Below are 19,592 nucleotides of genomic sequence, written 5' to 3'. Positions count from 1 at the left end.
TTTGAGACTTAAAACAAAAAAATTAAAAGTTTACACAAGGATTTTTTAATGAAAGCTAGTGATACTTTTTGCTAATATTGTCTTCTACTTTTCCACCTGTCCTAATGTTACCTCATACCACAGAAGAAAATACTGGAGTAACTGAAATACAGTCATGGTGCTGCTGGCTTTAAAATTTCAGTGACTTATAGAAAATGTCTATTTCCTTTTAGATTTTAAATTGTATAATTCTTTAATAATAAACTTACCAGTTTTTTGTTTTTTTTTTTTTCTGAAAAGGCTTCTTTAAGAATAATATGAGCTCTGAACTGGTGGTTAATACTTCAATCTTAAGTGCATTTCACTGAAGATTTCAAAGGAATTTTCACAGCAGTTGATTTAGTTAATTTCATATGTTTAAAAATGTGAAAGCTTTACTAAAAAACTTTCTTGGTGCCATAGGGATTTAAATTAATGCTAGGATAGGGCAATTCCTATATCTAAAGGAATGCAAAGGGTCTACTGGGAATTGTTTATAGGAGTTTCTCTTATCATACTGTTTAATTGATTTTTGTGTCAAAAGAGAGCAACTGTTTTTCTCCTGTTTATTCATTTTAATATTCGGTAAGTATTTATCTTGTGCTCAACCTTGGGTAGGCACTGAGGTACAAAGATTAATGATAACTTTTTTGATATGAAGAAGTTTCTTCCTTATTAATGAAGGTTTTTGCATTAGTAAATAATGATAATATGAATTTTTACTGTAAATAAAGTTGGGAATAAAAGCATAAAACAGAGTGAGACTAACTTTGTCACTGTGATGTTGGGAGCAGCTTTGGAGAGGAAATGATATTTGAGCCTGGTGATGAAGAGTGATTAACAGTCATTAGGGCTGAGGGTGGGGCATACCTGGAATAGTTATGTGAGACCAGCTTTCACAACACAATAAAGAGCTAGAAGGGCTCGACAAAGCACTTTCATGTTAGACCTTATAGGAAAATTACAGAGAGTTGAACACTGAGAAGGAATCAGATAAAAATGGTTGACTACCAAAAAAATAAAAGAATAAATGTTTTCTTTCCCCCCAACAAAATTCCAGGGTACTAGATAGATCTGGAATTAGAATTCAAAGAGGCAATCAACAAAGGAAGATGTATTTCCCAGGTCTGTATTATCAGTTACCTTCATGAAGATATAAAGCATGAAAGCAAAAAGAAATGGAAGACAGTTTAGCTAAATCCATAGGCAATTGCTACATATATACATGAGCTCATTAGATGAAGCCACAGTTAGCGGGAATATGTTCCTGAACTTCAAAACTTGACCTTATACTTTGTAATGATGCATTCACATACGTTGACTGGCCCAGAGTTCCTGCATGAGTGCCCTATTCTGACATCACATTTTCTTGCTCTTTATTAATATTCCAATAAACACATTGCATTGTAAAATACTTTAAAAATTATAAAACAAAATAACTATTGTGTACTAGGCTTAGTACCCGGGTCACAAATAATCTGTTCAACAAGCCCTCTTGAAATGACTTTACCTATATAACAAACTTGCATATGTACCTCTGAACCCAAAACAAAAGTGTTTTTTATTTTTATTTTTTATTTTATTTATTTTTGAGACACAGTCTCACTCTGTCACCAGGCGCCAGGCTGGAGTGCAGTGGTGTGACCTCGGCTCACTGCAAACTCCGTCTCCTGGGTTCAAGCAATTCTCCTGCCTCAGCCTCCCGAGTAGCTGGGACTACAGGTGTACGCCACCATGCCCAGCTAATTTTTTTTGTATTTTTAGTAGAGACAAGGTTTCACCATGTTGGCCAGGATGGTCTCGATCTCTTGACCTCGTGATCCACCCGCCTTGGCCTCTCAAAGTGCTGGGATTACAGGCGTGAGACACCACGCCTGGCCAAAAGTGTTTTTTAAAAAGGAATTACACTATGATACCAAGAAAGAGTACTACAAAGTTTAGGGCACTACAACTTTTAAAGTATTTTAAAATAAAAATCCATGCTTTAGAAGACACGAAGTTTTTTGTCTCTCAGAAAAGCAGATCCCACTCTGACTTCATTCTCATCTATTAAACATTCCTAGAAAGTCGGTCTGCAGAACCCAGAGAAGTTCAAGAACGCCCCCCTCTTATACCTATCTGAATAAGTGTGGAAGTTATTGCTTACTGTTGTTTGAGGAAAGAATTTGGGATTGAAAGCAGCCTCTAGCTGCCCAGTTGTGCAGCTTGAAGGACAGTTACTTATTTTGGTGATTCAGTTTCCTCATCTGGCAAATAGAAATCATAATTTTGTTGTTGTTGTTTATATTGCTCACAGGGATGATATGAAGGCAAAAATCACGTAAGTAACAATAAATAACATAGAAGGTATAAAATCTAATTGAAAAAACCCTAAGATATAAGGATCTGTGCATGTTGTGGACATGTGCTATATCAACCAACATGTACTAAGTCCAAATACGGTAGACTTCCCCTGAGGTAAAGACCCTGATGTTATCTATTGCTCAGATAGTGTTCTCTTTAATTCTGTTATTTGGTAAAAGTCCCCAAGCACTCCAAAACTTCAAAAGTAGTAACTCTGTCCCAAGCATAGTCACTTTAGTAATGGATGGTCACTAATCCATTGCCATATGGTAACAGAAGAATCCTGTGGCCAGCTAGATTCCCATGGTAACACAATTAAATCTGAAACAAGAGGTCTGAGGCTTCTGTTCTTCTCAATCTCTTCTCCTATTCTAAATCCCTTAAATTGAATTATGTTTTATTTTTCAGGTTATTCAAGGATTATGTTTGCCCCACTGATTTCCTTAGACAGTTACTGTCGTAAAACCAATCACGTTGATTTGAACAAGGTGAATTTATCAGATTGGAAAGCAAACTGGACATAGGGAGTTCTCAATTTTATACCATTGTGCGTTGACTTGCTTCCCAGGGGTGAAATATTCATGCATTTCATATTTAATTGGGATGACCTATAGAAATGCCAGCTATCACTGTATAGAGTAGATGACAATAGATTACTACAGCTAATTAAGTTTAAATAGTACTGCACTTCTCATTCAAACATTAGAACATTTATAAGGGAATACAAAAATCCTTTAAAAATTAAGAATCAGGTTAAAACAATTTAGAGATACAAATGTGAATTTTTAATCTTTCAGGTCTCTGTGTTTATTCTGTCAAAGGGTAGTTTTCTTATATCAGGGGAATTAAGGTAAATTCTGTTCGACAGCTTGCCAAAATTTGCCTGAGCCCCATAGGTAATGCTCTGCCAGTAAAGAGAAAGAGGGTAAAAAAGAAAATCTGAAATTTTTATCTCTCACATGAAACTCTCTCTCCAAAAAGGCTCCTAAGGTGATTATGTTCCTACTTCCATAAAGACAATCTTTAGAGGCCTTGCCACATTTTCAGCAAATATAAACATAAACCCAGCCTCTTCAGCTAGTCATTCTTCACTTAATATTTTGAAATATGATACTATAGAGTATTTTCCAAAATTGGAATAGAGACCACAATTTTAAAGTAAATGCTACCATTCCACCCAGCTAAGGTAAAATAATGTGTATGTGCGCGTATGAGCAAAAAAGCAAAATATTTTATTAAAAAGTATAGGATATAATATTTTAGAGTAATTATAGCCAATGAACTTGAAACTTTTGTTTGTAATCTTACAGAAAGTCACACTTTGCTATTGAGGTTTATTCAGTCATTCTAAGAGATAAACATGGTGTCTTAAACCACTAATTTTGTCCTTAAATTTTTATGTATGTTACACAGATTTGGATTGTTTCAGGATCTCACTCTAAAGTTTATTTACAATAGAATTACTCATTTGAGCAGCAAGATTCAAGCTGCAAGGTTCAAGATTTTTTTTATGAGTTGATTTCCTTTTTAGAGCTTAGTTTTATGCTAGTATTCCTTTTATCAATACATAGAACACTAAACTATGATTTGGTTACTCAAAAAAGTAAAGGCATTAACATGATTGACTCTGATTTACAGTAGGAATCAAACAGTTAAACCCAAGTTAACACATTTTTTTTGCCTCTCTGGCACACACTCAACAATTGTCATTTTTCAGAACTATGATCATGTTGTGTCCAGTGATATTTTAAACAAATCCTACGTAATGCTTCCAAAAACATGGAGGGTAAGAATGGAGTCTTTTTGAGATAGATGACATAATAGTGTGCCATTTTTAAAAAGCATCATAAGGAAACAGGTAACAGCATATGAATTATTTTTCTCCTGTCTCTCTCTTCTCTCTCACATATACCCTCAGTTCAGGTGTCCTGTTCACACAACACGCGTACTTGGGGAGGTTCTTTTGCTTCCCATGAAAACAGGCAAGAACAAAATCATCTTTATGAGCAATCTGACAGTGACCAGTTTTTTTCCTCATCCACAGAGTTAGAAAGACAAGAGATCTGACCTGAAGGGAGTGTAAGTGGCAGGCAGTTCTGTGGGAGTAAGAGCATAATATTGCCCAGGAAAATTAGCTCAGAAAAACTTTTAGCAGGACTAGGTCACAAAATCCCCAAAACAAGAAAATCATTAAAAATTCTGAGATTGGTGAGATAAAACAGACATTAATTTACTACTAATTTCTTAGTGAATGCAACACATTATCCATCAGTATGAGTTAACACAGCACCCACGAGTGAATTAGGAAAATGCAGCTCCTTTGGGCCGCATTTTATATACCATTTTGTATACGTCAAGGAGCGTGTGGCTATGAGTGGAGCAGCGGCTGAATTCCAACATCCTCTTACCGACTCAAGTAGGCAGCCTCATGCAGGGAGTAATCTGAACAACTAGACATGGAGATTCTATTTATACCGATTTCTCTCTTTAGCGCTTTACAAATAATAAGACAAAAGTAATATAACTAGAACTTTTATCTATAGCCTTTACATAAGAGGGTTGTGCCATAGTGAGACTGTAAAATTGTCTACAGCAAATACCAGGTTAAATTCAGGTGATCGTATTACTTAATAAAGACTTCTTGAAATAACATCATCAAAGAGCGACCAAGAAAAGTCTCTCTCCTTGCTGTCACTACTAGGAGAGTGGAATACTTACCACCATCTTCAACTGCAAAATAGAACATATCGCTTGTGGCATCAGCCCCACCTCTTAAGACATAGCATATTTTCATGTCATCAATGTCAGCTAGAAAATAACCAAAAACAAGATGATTAATTAACAGAGTAAAATTGATGACTAATTATGGTAAATTTTATTGGCTACTGGTTTTCCTATAAACATGTTTAAATTCCTTTTTCCTCCTAAGAGAAACAGTGCTATCTTATTTCTCAGATCTCTAAGCCCCTAGATTTCAGCTGTCCCATGGAAACTTGATCCCTTACACAGATAAATAGAGTACAAGAGTTTATAATAATAGCAAGGTGTTGCCCCTCCCAGTGGTATTTGCATGTTCATGCACCAAAGGAATGACTATCTAAATATGGAATGCCAGGCACCATGACAGGTGGAAAGGAAGATATTTTGAGGCATGGCAGATTTCCTGGCACTCTTGAAATCACACCCTTTGCCTCCCTGTAAAGAACTGGTTTGCAGAGGACAGAGGCTTTGCTTCTCAACACTGGCTAATTTTTCTTACTTTTTGTACTGCAGCAGGCTATTTTTTGGTCTCCAAAGTTTGAGAGTAAAAATGAAGGTGATATTTTCAAAAAATCACACACATTGAAAGAACTGATGACTCCCTGTTGAGAAAAAAAAAACTAACACATCTAATACAAGTGGAAGCCGGCCGGACACAGTGGCTCATGTCTGTCATCCCAGCACTTTGGTAGGCTGAGGCAGCTGGATCATATGAGGTCAGGAGTTCAAGACTAGCCTGGCCAACATGGTGAAATGCTGTCTCTGACAAGAATTAGCCACGTGGTAGTGGTGTGAGCCTGTAATCTCAGCTACTTGGAAGGTTGAGGCCAGAGAATCACTTGAGCCTGGGAGGCAGAAGTTGCAGTGAGCTGAGGTTGCACCACTGCACTCCAGTCTGGGCGAGAGAGTAAGACCCTGTCTCAAAAAAAAAAAAAAAATTGGAAAGCTTTATTCTGAGCAGAAAGTTATATCATCTCAGAAATGTTCCTTATGTTGTTTTCTACTCTATCAAATTCACATGCATACATTTGTTTTCATTACTAAGACATGATTTTTAAAACTTATGCATCCATCTTACCAGTTCCTTTCCTTAATGATGCCATACATACAACATAATAAAGAAAATATCCCTGGGTTTGGTGACTCACAGCTGTAATCCCAGAACTTTGAGAGGCTGAGCTGGGTAGATCAGGAGGTCAGGAGGTCAAGACCAGCCTGGCCAACATAGTGAAACCCTGTCTCTATTAAAAATACAAAAATTAGCCAGGCATGGTGGGGCACACCTGTAGGCCCAGCTACTCAGGAGGCTGAGAAAGGAGAACCACTTGAACCTCACAGGTAGAAGTTGCAGTGAGCCGAGATTGCGCCACTGCACTCAAGCTTGGGTGACAGATATATATATATATGTGTATATAAAATATATATATATTTTATATATATATATAATTTTTTCTCCAAGATGGAGTCATATAAACATATATATGTGTGTGTATATATATACATATATGTAAATATACAAACATATATGTGTGTATATATATATAAATAAATAAACATATATATATATATAATTTTGTCCTGTGATATTTATAGTAGATCATCAATTGATCCAGTCCAATCAGTGAGTTTCTAAGGCTACAAAAAGTCAAGATCATGGCTAAAAATAGCTATGACAATGATAGGTAATATCTACCTGTCTAATGTGTGTTCCATGGTTTTTCCATCTCCTAAAAGCTCTACTAAGTTCATGCTATGAAATTCAGAGGCTTATATAGAGGACAATGGCTTTATGAAATGTTAATCTCAAGTGAGGCAAGGTATTAGGATGGACCAATGACCTCATAAATTTCTATAGCTCCACTTTACAGATGTAAAATGTGTGCTCTACCCTGGCTCATAAAGTTTCAAAAGAGAACACTTGCAGAAGGGAAAATCTGATTTTACACTTAATGGTACCTTCTTGCTAATAGAGGTATTTGGAGGTAAAACATGCCTAAGATGTTTGATTCTCCCTTAGTACTTAATTTCTTTTTTAAAAAACGATATTTAATATAGAGATGGGGTCTCACTATGTTGCCCAGGCTAGCCTTAGCAGTCCTCCCGCCTCTGTTTCCCAAAGTGCTCTAAGATTACAGGTGTGAGCCACTGAGCCAGGCCCCTCATTTCTAACCCTACTACAACTTTCCACACTTGCTGCCTAGTTTCACTTTTATCTTTCTGTATGGTTATGTTTCCCAGTGGATCAGATCACCCTTGCATATCTACTTTTGCATGAAGGATGTTTCTGCCAGGGTAAGGACTGAAGACCCTGTACAACTCTTTGCCTGTTTACTCTTATAATTCTTAATTTTATAACCTTCACTTTATCAGTAAAATCATGCAGTAAACTCTGCTCACTACACATCTTTACTGTAAGAACCATGACCTCTGGCCATGTGGGGGAAGACCCTCTTTCAATGTCCTCACCCCTCCAAATTGTATAAGAAAATCTAAAGGCCCTGCTAGGAGAAAAGGAACTGTTTAGCACGCCTAGCATCTGTGGCAATGTTTTCTTAAGCAAAAATATAATTGTTAAGGGATAGTTTCATTGAAATAAATCCTCACTTCAAAACTGAATTTTAAGAACTTTTTTTTTAAGATAAAGAGAACGTAAATGAAACTATATGGCACTCACATACCCAATTTTCTCTCCAAGTTGGGGCATGTGTTATTGATTAGTTGGAACATACTAAAACCTTTAAATTTTTCATATAATGTAGCAATAATTCACGATTCAAAAAAGTAAGTACTTTCATCATAATACTGGTACCTCTACATATAACATAAACATAGTATAAATATATACAATGTCTAGCTTTCTTAAGACACATGAGTAGTAGAATGATAATCTAATAGCCAAAATGTTATCTTTTTTTTTAAGCAAACATCTAAGAATTATCTAGATTTTCTTCTAGTTGTTAAACATACATTAAATTCATTTTAGTTTATCTACAAAATCATTCCATGAGATTTTTTTGTTTGTTTGTTTTTAATTCTCAGTTCATTAAATGCCAGGCAACCATATCTGGTTCAAACTCTTTGAAGACATTTCTGCTCTTCTGAAACTGATTTATGAATTAATCCACAGAATATGTCATTATGTACTAACTGTAGGGAAGAAAAAACTAAGTACTTGAGACATGCGATTTAGTTCTGGGTTGGGGGCAACAGGGGCAACTTGGCAAAGAGGTGAAGTTTGGAATAAATAAATGATATCCATAATTTATTTAATTATACATTGTAAACCTTTCATCAATTTGGTAAGTTTTAGAAAGGAATTATTTTTTTTTCTCCTAGGAACCACTTAATCAACTTAGGAATAACCTTCTCTGGCCACCTGTGCTAAATTGACCTAATTCAGTACATTGAAAATCCATCAAAATATAAGTTTACCTTATCCTTCTATGATTAAGTAAAAACAAAAACAAATAAAAGGACTGCATAAAAGGACTGCACTGTAAGCACTGCTTTCATTTCTCCTACTGGAAGAAGAGCCATAGAAGTTTTCTGATGGCGCTTTCTTCATTTTTTAAACCACTCGCCTAATCTCCCTAAATAACACCTATGACTCAAACTCCAGCCTTGACTTGTTCAAATGAGTGCTGTGTGATTAAATACCAACAACTTCCCTAGTCAATATTTTGGTTTGTATTGGAATGTGAAAAAAGGTAATTCTTAAAAAGTCAAATCACATAATAAGCATAACTTCTTTACATTTATAAAGATGTTAAATATTAACCATGGTGCCTTAAAGTCAGTAAGAGACTGAACAACTGCCTATAAAGAAATAGAATAATGTTTAGAGTTCACAACTTCAGAAATAATATTCTAATATTTTGAGCTGTTGGACTTAGTCCACAGAACTTAAATTAAGTCATTTGCCTGTCTTCATCAAAATAGTCTTTTTTAAAAATCTCTAAAATCAGATTTCTTTTTCAGGTCAGAGGAGTAATTTGAAGGACTATTTTCTATCATCTAATATATTCCTTTCATTCTCTTCCCTTTCCATGAAAATAAACCAGCGTAAGACGGCATGGCACCACTAGCCCCAGAAAGCCTTCATGTAAAAGTTTCCTACTGGTCTAGCATGACACTTGGCACTTTGAGGTTTTCCTGTCCCTGCAGGCCCTGGGATACATTCAGGCTCTTAAGCCAAGAATCAGGAGGTTGGAGTGTGGCGCTATTTGTCAGCACCCAAAACAGAGAAGTAGTTCACTGTAACACTACATTTTGCTACATCCATGTTTATTAAAGCATTTGTTATCTAAGGCCATAACACAGTTGCAGAAAAAGAACACCCCCGTTGGGATGCCCTGGGGTTAAGCTCCATCTTTACCCACAGATCTCACATAGGAAAGATCTAGTTTCCATTCTGACATGGTGAGATTTTCATGAAAGGAACCCAAATCCTGTTGTAATGAAAGTTGCACGTTCTACCAAACAGAGCCCTGACTCCCAAGTCAGCATAGTGAATGGGCTTCTCCCTTCCCTCTCTAAATAACTCTGCATAGGTCACTTGTCCTTCCTGCTTCAGACTGTGTCCACCACAAAGGCAATTCAGGTTAGAAAAACCCTGTTGCCTAAAGAATGCAGGTGCCTGAGGTAACTGTTTTTTGCTGCTGTGTTTGCAAGAGGTCAGAGAGGAGGTTCACAATGCTAAAATAATTTCCCTCCTTTACCATTAATCTTATTTACATATATTCATGTTCTTAATAATGAATTAGATGTATGTTTTAGTGATGAACATATTGTCATTTTCTACATCTTTAAGTATACTTTCTTTTTTCATGTATATCATAGTAGCATGCCCTGTACACATCATTGTTATTACTCCAGATAGGTGTTTATGGCTTATGTCTCTGGACGGGTATTTGCCTGAGTCATAAAATATTACTAAAAAATTAAAAAAGCTACAAAGTAAATAAACATAAACAAATCTATTAGTAACAAAGTTCCTAACAACCATAACTGTGTCCGAACAATGCTCTTAAAATTTAATAAAAGTAACATAAGTTTAAAGGCTTTTTTGGAATGGTAATTGATAATGACAGCAATGTGACTGAACAGAATTTAGAAAGCACATCTTTCATTAAGGTGCCAAAATGCTTCATGAACCACCTGCAGCATACAACACAGAGGATGCTCAGAGGATGGGTGCGGCAAATGGAGCGGAATTGGAAAGGCTGCTTCTTAATTCACCAAAGTCCGTCTCCTGTTTCAGCAGCATATCTTGCCACTTTCAAAATACATCAGTACTCCCTCTAATGAAGGTCACTGTGATGGAAAGTAGGACAAGAAGGTAGCTGTTCTCCCAGGGAAGTGAGTCCCTGTGTTCTCCCCATCCCGTTTGTTCCCTTCCCTTCTCTAGGACTCTAATTTGATGCTGTATTTATAAGGCTTTCAGTGAAGCCATATTCTCTGGAATGAGACCTGGAATGTCCTTTGATAACCGAGAAGAGAAACATGAAACATACCTTGGGTAAACTGAGTGATGCTGTGGTTGCCTTTGTCCAGGTTGAGGAGATATCCATGTTGAGGGGCCTCTGTCACAATAAACCTCAGAGAAACGTGTAGGCTGTCTCTGTCCTCCACTTTCAATATTTTGCTGGTGATCATGAACCCCAAGTGGCCAGTGGCTAGAGTGCGAAGTGTAGAGGCCCCCTTATTCACTGTGATTTGGGGGACACTGTTGTCAACAGCTAAGACCTGGATCTTCATCACTTGGGGTCTCCTTGTTTCAAATACGGTATTGGGAAAAACGTAGAAGTCTGTATGGGTGCCATCAGTCACTGTGAAGGAGAAGCTATCTTCACTTGACTCGGTACCATCATGTTTGTAGCTGATTAAGTTTTCATTCAAGTCTTGCTTGGTAAAAACCATGGCAGGTCTGGTATTGTTGAATAGGAGATGGCCATGAATAGGCACCTGAGTGATAGTGAATTTCAGGAGCCTGTCAGGAGTGTCTCTGTCTTCCACAGTGAGTTCAAAGGGAGTAATCAGCTTATGTTCACTTTCACTGACAACCAGGTTGTGGATGGTGATCACTGGCTTTTTATTGTCCACATCACTAATGGAGATACGGAATGTCCGAAAGACAGGGTTACGTCCATCAGTGACTTGAAACTCAAAACTGTCCATCTTCACTTCATCATCAGCTGTGTGGATGTAGTAGATTTTGTTTCCAGCCAGTTGCAGCTGAGTGAAAGATGTGATGGACACTCCAGGCTGATCTGTGCACTCCAGGTGACCTCTCATGGGAGCCCTGGTGATGGTAAAAACCAAGTTTTCATCAGGACTGTTCAAGTCACTAGTGCTTAGTAGGTCTGTTGTGAGAGTGACCTTGCCACCTTCTTTCAAGGACACTCCCTTACTTATGACATCAGGGAAGACAATGTCAATGCTCCCGATGGACACATAAAAGTAACGATCTATGAGGGCATTTATTCCATCAGTCACATCAAATTTAATTAGGTCCCGAATGCCCTCTTGCCCCAAATGGACATACTGAATTAAATTTCTGTCTACTTGATCCTGGGTAAAATTCATGCCCAGTGTGATATTTTCAAAGGCACCACTAGGTTTTCGTCTCTGTAATAAGCCGTGTCCTGGCCCATAACGAATAATATAAACCAAAGATTTGTCTTCTGAATCTAAATCTGTTGCCATTAATATTTTGTTGTTGATGATCTTGGTTTCCCCAATTTCTATTTCTAGTCCATTATTGATGGCCATTCTGGGTGTCTCATCATCAACAGGGATAACCATAATGAGGATCATCTTTTCCACAGAGTGCTTCCCATCTGTTAGTTTAATCACAACACTGTCTTCCTGAGTCTCAGAGTCATCATGCTCATAAATAATGCTGGAACTCTCTATGATCTGGTCCAAGGTGAAGCTTTCGACCAACACCGTGCCATTTATCAGCTGATTCATAATGTGACCATGAGTGGGGAATTGGGTAATAGTGAAAGTTAAATCATCCAGGGGAACATCAGCATCAGCAGCATTGAGAATGGGTGTATCGATGACCAGACTCATGCCTTCCATCACCATAAATTCTCTCATAAACATCTCTGGCTGTTCATCGTTGGTGGGAATGATTACAATGGGGAAGAACTGTCTCTCTGAAAAGTTAATGCCATCAGAACAACGAAATATAAATCGGTCCTCTACAGGTTCCACCCCTTTATGGACACTCTGGACGTAGTTTATGTGGCCCTGCCTGAGATCTTTCAAATTAAAAGCACTTATTGCAATCCCTGCTCTTGATTTCTCAGAGCCTGGTGCTGGAGATATGTTCTCAACATAACCTGAAGTAGGTTGGATAACTATAGTGCACAAGATGTCATCATTCAGGGAATCAATATCTTCAGCACTTATATGCAATGATGTTATAGAACTTTTATCACCTTCCATTACCATAAACTGTTCACCTACAGAGATTTCCGGAGCATGGCTATCGACAGGCAAGATAGTCACCCATATAGTAACTCTTTGGATAGTATTGCCACCAATTCTCCATTCTTGAGACCTATCTGACAGACTCAGGTTAAAAGAATCCGCTTTAGGCAAAAGGCCTATCTCACCACTGGTGTGGGCATATACAACGGAGCCCTCTAAGATGTCCCTTTGAGTAAACTGCTCTGCTGGAATGCCACTGACCAAGATTTCCCCATACAAAGGTGGATCTTCCAAGAGAAAAGTCAACATCAAGTCATCAGTTTCCTCACTGGTCCCCTTAATAACATTGGCAGTGATTTCAGTAGCCCCATTTTCTAAGACATCTAGATAGGACTCCAGTGTGCCAGTAGGATGGCTCAGTACCGGCACCTCATCTTCCACTGGCCGGACATTCACTCTGAGAGTGATGGGCACCACATGATGTCTGTCGCTGACTTCCAAGGAGCAGCTATCGGTTAGGGACTTGTCCCCATTATGGGCATAGGAAACTCGGCCCAGTTTTATGTCCTCCAAGTGGAAGAGACCCCCTACATGCAGGATCTGTCCAGACACTCTCATGTGGCCGTGTTTGGGTGCCTGTGTGAGAGTGAAAGATATATAGGCGACATCAGTGTCTACATCATTCACATGCAACTCTGTCTCACTCAGGATGTGTTGACCCTTCCCCTGAACAGTGAAGCCGGTGTTGAGGATCTCAGGTGGCTGGTTGTCCACGGGCTGCAAGTAAAGGGTAAAGGTGCCTGGAGCCACATTCCCAGCTCGGTCTTCCACCTGGAACTGGAACTGGGCCACTCGAGTAGCCACGCCCAGTTCTTGACCCGGGGGTCTGTAAGCAATTTTATGATGGTTGATCTGGGCTTGGGTAAAATGGGTCACCACGACTGAGGGGTTGTCAGTCAGGACCAAGGTACCCAGTGGGGCTGGCAAGTGGTTTTCATCTGTGTCTGTGGGGGGCTGAGTCACTGTGTAACGTAGTTCTCGGTCATCTGTGTCTAGGTCAGTGTAGCGCAGCCACTTCTTCCTCAGTGGTGTGAGCTGCGATTCCTGTACCACCATACGAAGGGGACAGCCACTGCCCAGCTCTGGAGGGAGGCGATCCACAGGATGGATACGTATCACAAACCGCTGTAGCCCAGACTGATTAGGAGGGTCATGGTTATCCTGGACTCTAAATGTGAACTGGTCTGTGACTGGCCCAGGACTATGGGGCCCGGAGTGTCTATAGAACAGCCTGCCCTCTGTTATGTCCTGCTGCTGCCACTCTGTCACTGTTCGCTCATAAAATGCTCCCTGCTTCCTCCAAAGGCCCCTGAGAAGCTCCTGTTCCTCATGCGGAGGGTGAGTTTGGCGGAGAAGTAGATGCCCAGTAGTTAAGAAGGGTGATTCCAGCACAAAAAGGAGCAGAGAATCATCTGAATCCATGTCAGTTGCACTCAGGGAAAGGGGCAGGATGGGCACTGTTTCACCCTCTGCCAGTGTCAGCCCCGTGTTGGCATTGAGGACAGGTGGCTGGTCATCCACAGGCACTAAGGTGATGGGAAACAGAAATTGTACCTGGTGCCTGCCTCCTCCATCCACCATGCGAAGCACCAGGTTATCACTCAGTGAGCCATCTCTGTCATCATGCTGGTAGACCACCTGGCTGGCTGCCAGCTCAGCCACTGTAAAGCTCTTGGGAGCAGAGCTGCCCCTGGAAGCACCCAGAATGACAAGGTGACCATGCCGGAGCCCAGCCACCACCTCCAGCCGCACTGCTTCTAGGTCATCCTCATCGCTGATGACCAAGTTTTGCGGACCACTGCCTGCAGGGCCTGTGAGGGGTCGAGACTGACCCTCATAGAGAATAAGCCCAGTATTCCGGGTGACCACCGGAGCCATTGTGTTCATGGGCTTCACCACTACCATGAAGGCAAAAGGGTCTGAAGCTGCTCCTTCTGGATCCACTACCTCCAATTCCAGTTCAAAGAGACGCTCCTGGTCGGAGTCTTCAGAGGGGGGCTGATAGGCAATCTTTAGGAGGCGCAGATCCCTCTGGGTGAAGGAGGAAAGGGGCAGGCTGCGATCATCGGTGCTTACCAAGTAGCCCTGGCCAGGCTGGAATGGAGAGGTGAGGTTGAAGATCAACAGGTCTGGGGGAGACTCGGCATCCTCGGCTGCCAGCATGTCTGGGGTCAGGGCTGTCAGTACAAACTGGTCCACCTCCATCATCATCATGGCCACAAAACTGGGCTTGGGTGCAGTGTTCTCGGCCCCTCCTCGGATCCTCACCAGCACCTGGAAGTGCTCGCGTTTCAAAGCAGGGCTGCCCACAGGAGCCCCTCGTGAACGCAGCTCCACCATCATGGGTATCCAGTCCCTGTTTGGTGAGCGACTGGCTGCCGTGTGGCGGTAGCGCACTCCTAACTCCTGGAAAGCTTTGCAGTCCATCAGGACAGGCTCCAGGGCGCCTCCCTCTCTGGCTCCTCCAGGGACCTGCGGGTAGTGAAGGAGCTCTCCATAGCGAGGCAGCGCGCCCAAGCCAGACAGGATGCCCACGCGGCACACCTCTGTCTCGGGCTGGTAGGCGAACTCCAGGCTTCGCGCATCCAAGACATTGCTGGTCCCCAGCAGTTCTTCCACGACCAGAGGCAAGTTCCGAGTCACAACCTCCAGCTGGGTGAAGACCACCTCCACCTCCAGCACCAGTGGTAGCACTACCGCCCCTCCGGGCGCGTCGTAGCGCAGCTGCAGCCGGACGCGGTCCCGAGACGGGCTGCGCGCGCCCAGGTGTGAGTAGCGTACCTCGCCAGGGCCAAAGTCGCAAGGGAAGCGCTTGGGACTCAGGCGGCCGGGTCGCTGGGCCAGTGCGTCGTTGTCTAGCACCGAAACCGCGCAGCGGTCCCCGGGCTGCACCTGCAACACCAGGTCACGCAGGGGATCCAGCCAGACTTCACGGCCGAAAGGCACCCGGAGTCCGCGGTTCGCCAGCACTGTGGCCTCCTCAGCAGGGACCCGTGCAGCCCCCACGAGACCAGGGGACAGCAACGCCCCGCCAAAGGCAGCGGGCTGTGCCGGGACGCGGCTTACCAGTGACAGGAGAAGCAGCAACAGCAGTAGCAGCAGCCGAGGCGGCGGCGGCAGTCCTGGTTGAAAGCTGGTGGAGTTGCCTGTCCCGCGCAAGGATAACCCGGGAGTCCCGGCTGCGTGCATGGTCCGGGTGTTCAGGCTTGGACAGGTCAGCCTGAGAGCATGCGAAGTCAGTCCCTGGGCAGACAACGAGAGACACCGCCTGAAAGTGCCAGGAACACCGCGCGCTGCCTGAGGGGTCCTCCTGTGGCCGGGGCTGGGCCAGAAGGATGGCAAAGTTGAGCGGCGCGGTCCGGGCTGGAGCCTCAGCGGAGGAGCCTAAGCCGCCCAGCCGGTCCAGCTCCGCCGCTGCGACTTAGTCGCGCGGAGAATTGAATCCCTCCACTGCTGCTTTCCAGGTCCCCAGACCCTGGGCTTTGAGGGAAATCCCTCCCCTTGCGCCCCCTTGCGCCCCCTTGCTCCAGTCCTCCCAGGAGGCCAATCGTTGCTCGGGGGAGGAGGCGCGGAGCTGAGGGTTGGGTAGTAATTTCTGCCAATCAGCTCTTAGAGGCCGAGGCGGGGAAACTGTGAGGAGGGGAGGAGATAGAGGCGCAACAGGTTGTCTAGGAAGTGAGGGGAGAAGTGGCCCGGAGTTGCCCACCCTTGCTGGTGCTTGGGTCTGGGCTGCTATTAATAGATCTGGGACTCCTGCAGAGGAGCCGGAACGCACTGCTGTGCTGAATTCACTTCATCTGCCTGCGACCGAGGGTTACCCATTTTAGCCACCCCGACTCCTCCTCCCTATTCAATGAAATCCCGCGCAGGGCATGGTCATTTCTCACAGAAACTTGCAAACCCAGGGGAAAGTTAGACTCAATGCTGTTTGAGTTTGAAGCTAAACACAGAGCGTTTGAGAAATTCTGCGGCATATTTGCAAAAGAACAGCTGGAATTAAAAGCCATAGCTAGAGCAGGTTGTACTCCAGCCCAGCCCCCTTCGGCGCGCCCCCAAGCTGCCTTCTCCTCGTAAATTACAATGGGCGCAGTCCTCCGATTGGTGAGTGTTTAACAAGCTCCTCCTTTGCAACCGAGGTTCACCGAGTAAAAGGAATAAAGGGCATTTGGAATGCGTGAGAAATGAAGTCTGATCAGAATCGCTAGTCTTGCACCGAAGAATAAATTCTAGGGAATGCGGCCCCAGGCTCTCCCAAATCCGCCTCTGTTAGCGTAGCTGTCATTAGAGACGCTCCTCTTCTCTTCATAGTAATTAGACCAAGCACAAACTAAACCCACTTGTCAGCATCACATTTCTTTGCATGCCACGAAAATTGATAAATATCCGGAGGGCACGCTAAAATAGTTTAGATCGTCTGTCAGCCAGGTTTTGAAGTCAAAGCTTGAGCTCTTCCTGCCCCCTTGTGTTTGTTTGGTTTCATTAGTGTGTAGATTCCCTTCTAAAAAGTTTTCTATCAACTCCCCTCCCCCCTTAAAAAAGACCCCTTATAATTTAAACCTAACCATTTTCGGATTGGCTTCTAAGCAATCATGGTCAGAATGTTTTATTTAGGATGATTTTTTTTTCTCCAGTAATACAAATCTGATTGTTAACAGGAACATAGAATTGGAGTAATAGATTGCCCTTTTCCTGCTGCAAGAGATTTTGAATTTGGAAAAGAGAGAAATACAAGAAACTGTTAATGCTGTTCTACATTTCAGTCTAAATTGAAGCTAGAAGGTGTCTATGGGAGTAATTTCAGTAAGAAGTGCCTATCCTTTTAACCCTTTGTGCTTTGAGCTTGAGCTCCTCCAGACCAGGATTTTGATCCTTGCTTGATACAGTTACAGCTATTTTCCAGGATGCAGCACAAACTCTATACATAGGCATGGCTGGGAGATGCCAGATTCTCCTTCATGAAGCCTACTGAGCGGTGTCTGTCTCCAGGAGTCAAAGACAGGAAGTTCTGACATCTTTCAAAAAGAAGCAAGAGATCAATTTAAAGGAGTGAGTCATCCAAGAAAGTGAGCAAGCAAAAAATTTTAAATATTAATTAAATATTAAATTATTATTAATTGGTTAATATTAAATTTAAAAGTTAATTAAATATTAATTAAGATTATTCTCTGCTGTCTGCATTGTTTAAGAAGCTTTTAACTCCCACTTAAAATTGATGAATACATTTCACAATTTATTACAAAATGAGCATCCAGGAACATAGAAGGGACGTGGCCTTTATTTAAATACATTAGAAAATCTCTCATCTAACTCTTTACCAATTTCCAATTTTTATCATTATTATTTTATAATTTATTATGATTATTTATTATTGCATACAGAATTCAAATTGCAGAAACATGGGAGAAATTCTGCCATTTCCTCTTCCAAATTAAAACAAATAAGATGCCAAGTAAAATAGGAAACCAATTTCAGAATACGGCTCTTTTTATAGTTTATTTCAAATTCTGGTTGTGTGTTTGTATTGAAAAATGTCATCTGGAAGCAAAGCGACCCTTACCCAGACATTGTGATCCTCGGTAAATTCTGAGCAGAACCAGACTAACAGCTTGACCCTTAATGCTTCTTAGTGGCTCCAGGGTTTTCCTTTTTTCCTTTTAAAGTCCAACTCTGTTTGACTTGCAAGCAAAGATAAGATCAGCATTTGAAGTATGGTAGTATACCTCAAGGGCAGAGTTCAATATTTTGTTTCATGGTAAGAAAAATACAGGCCCACATTTATTTTTACATAGCCTAAGGAAATCAATAAACTACATAATCTTTTTGACTTTTTAATTTAACCTGCCTTGATTGAATTGATGGAATGATAGGGATTATTCTTATTTTTTTTGATAAATGTCTTAGTTATTTGTTTTGCAAATCAAATAGAAGTTAGCACAAACTATCATTTGCCTAGATATATTTTGCATTGATGATCATTGATAAAATAGTGAGATGTTAAATTTTCATTTGAGAGCAAATATTATTGGTGAAGATCATCTCTCTTTAGGGTCATAGCTCAGTGTTAAAAGATATGAATGCTTAAAATAGCAAGAAAATTATTATTTTACAGCCAATTCTCAATATCACTTAGTATCATGAGGAATAAGTTAGCAAATGTGATTTTTTTTTTTTAAACAAAACTCGAGCTTAACTCGTCACTTCTTACTTTCTTAAGCCTTGTAACACTTCCTATATATACCATGGGCAAAATGTTTTAATGTCACACCAAAATATTTCCTCATGTCAACAGAAGTTTATTATTGATTGCTAACACTCACAGATTAAGATTAAGCACTAGAGAATTTATTTCCTAAAATAAAGGAAGTAATCTAATGAATTTATGATTCAGGCAAGGTATTCAGGTGGAAATACAATGGTAGGTCTAGGACTGGAGGTCAGACTGGAACTAAAAATACATCTAGTTAAATTTTGAGAATTACAGTTTTCATTATGTGGTTTATTTCATTTTTCTTATGATTCTCTACTGGATCATAAGATTCCAATAGAGAAGACTGCCTCATAGACACTTTAAGAATACTTATAAATGAATTACTGAAGCTTCTTGTGAAACATCTCATTCATTCTCAACAAATATTTATTCGGATTTATGATTCTCTACTGGATCATAAGATTCCAATAGAGAAGACTGCTTCATAGGCACTTTAAAAATACTTACAGCTGAATTATTGAAGCTTCTTGTGAAACATCCTCATTCATTCTCAACAAATATTTATTCTTCAATAGCATCAAAACTATGGTTTGCCTAAAAACACAAAACTTCGTTGATTTCAGAGCAGCACTAAGGGTTGAGGATAAACAGCCATGGACTGATTAACCAAGAGTTGGGTTCCATTAGTGGTTCTGACTTCCACTAAACAATGACTTGCAGCAATTCTGTTCATGTTTTCTAACTATAGTCTTCTCAACTGTAA

At 41.0% G+C, this 19,592-nt stretch overlaps 1 protein-coding gene across 1 annotated transcript in view; it reads right to left on the bottom strand.

Annotated features, from left to right (window-relative positions):
• Nucleotides 1-16,362, bottom strand: part of FREM2 (FRAS1 related extracellular matrix 2) — a 183,090-nt gene extending 166,728 nt beyond the window's left edge. Inside the window, exons 1-2 of the mRNA XM_032294524.1 lie at nt 10,635-16,362; nt 5,080-5,169 (exon numbers count right to left, since the gene is read on the bottom strand). Of these exons, the coding sequence (XP_032150415.1) occupies nt 5,080-5,169; nt 10,635-15,810 (5,266 nt within the window). The 5' untranslated portion in view covers nt 15,811-16,362. The remainder of the gene's footprint in view (nt 1-5,079; nt 5,170-10,634) is intronic.
• Nucleotides 16,363-19,592: the final 3,230 nt, after the last annotated feature.

This window comes from Sapajus apella, unplaced genomic scaffold, assembly GCF_009761245.1.
Source record: "Sapajus apella isolate SASKATOON/1434 unplaced genomic scaffold, GSC_monkey_1.0 scaffold32, whole genome shotgun sequence".
Classification (NCBI taxonomy): domain Eukaryota; kingdom Metazoa; phylum Chordata; class Mammalia; order Primates; family Cebidae; genus Sapajus; species Sapajus apella.
Note: the sequence above shows the minus strand (reverse complement) of the source record. Positions and strands in the feature narration are given on the sequence as shown.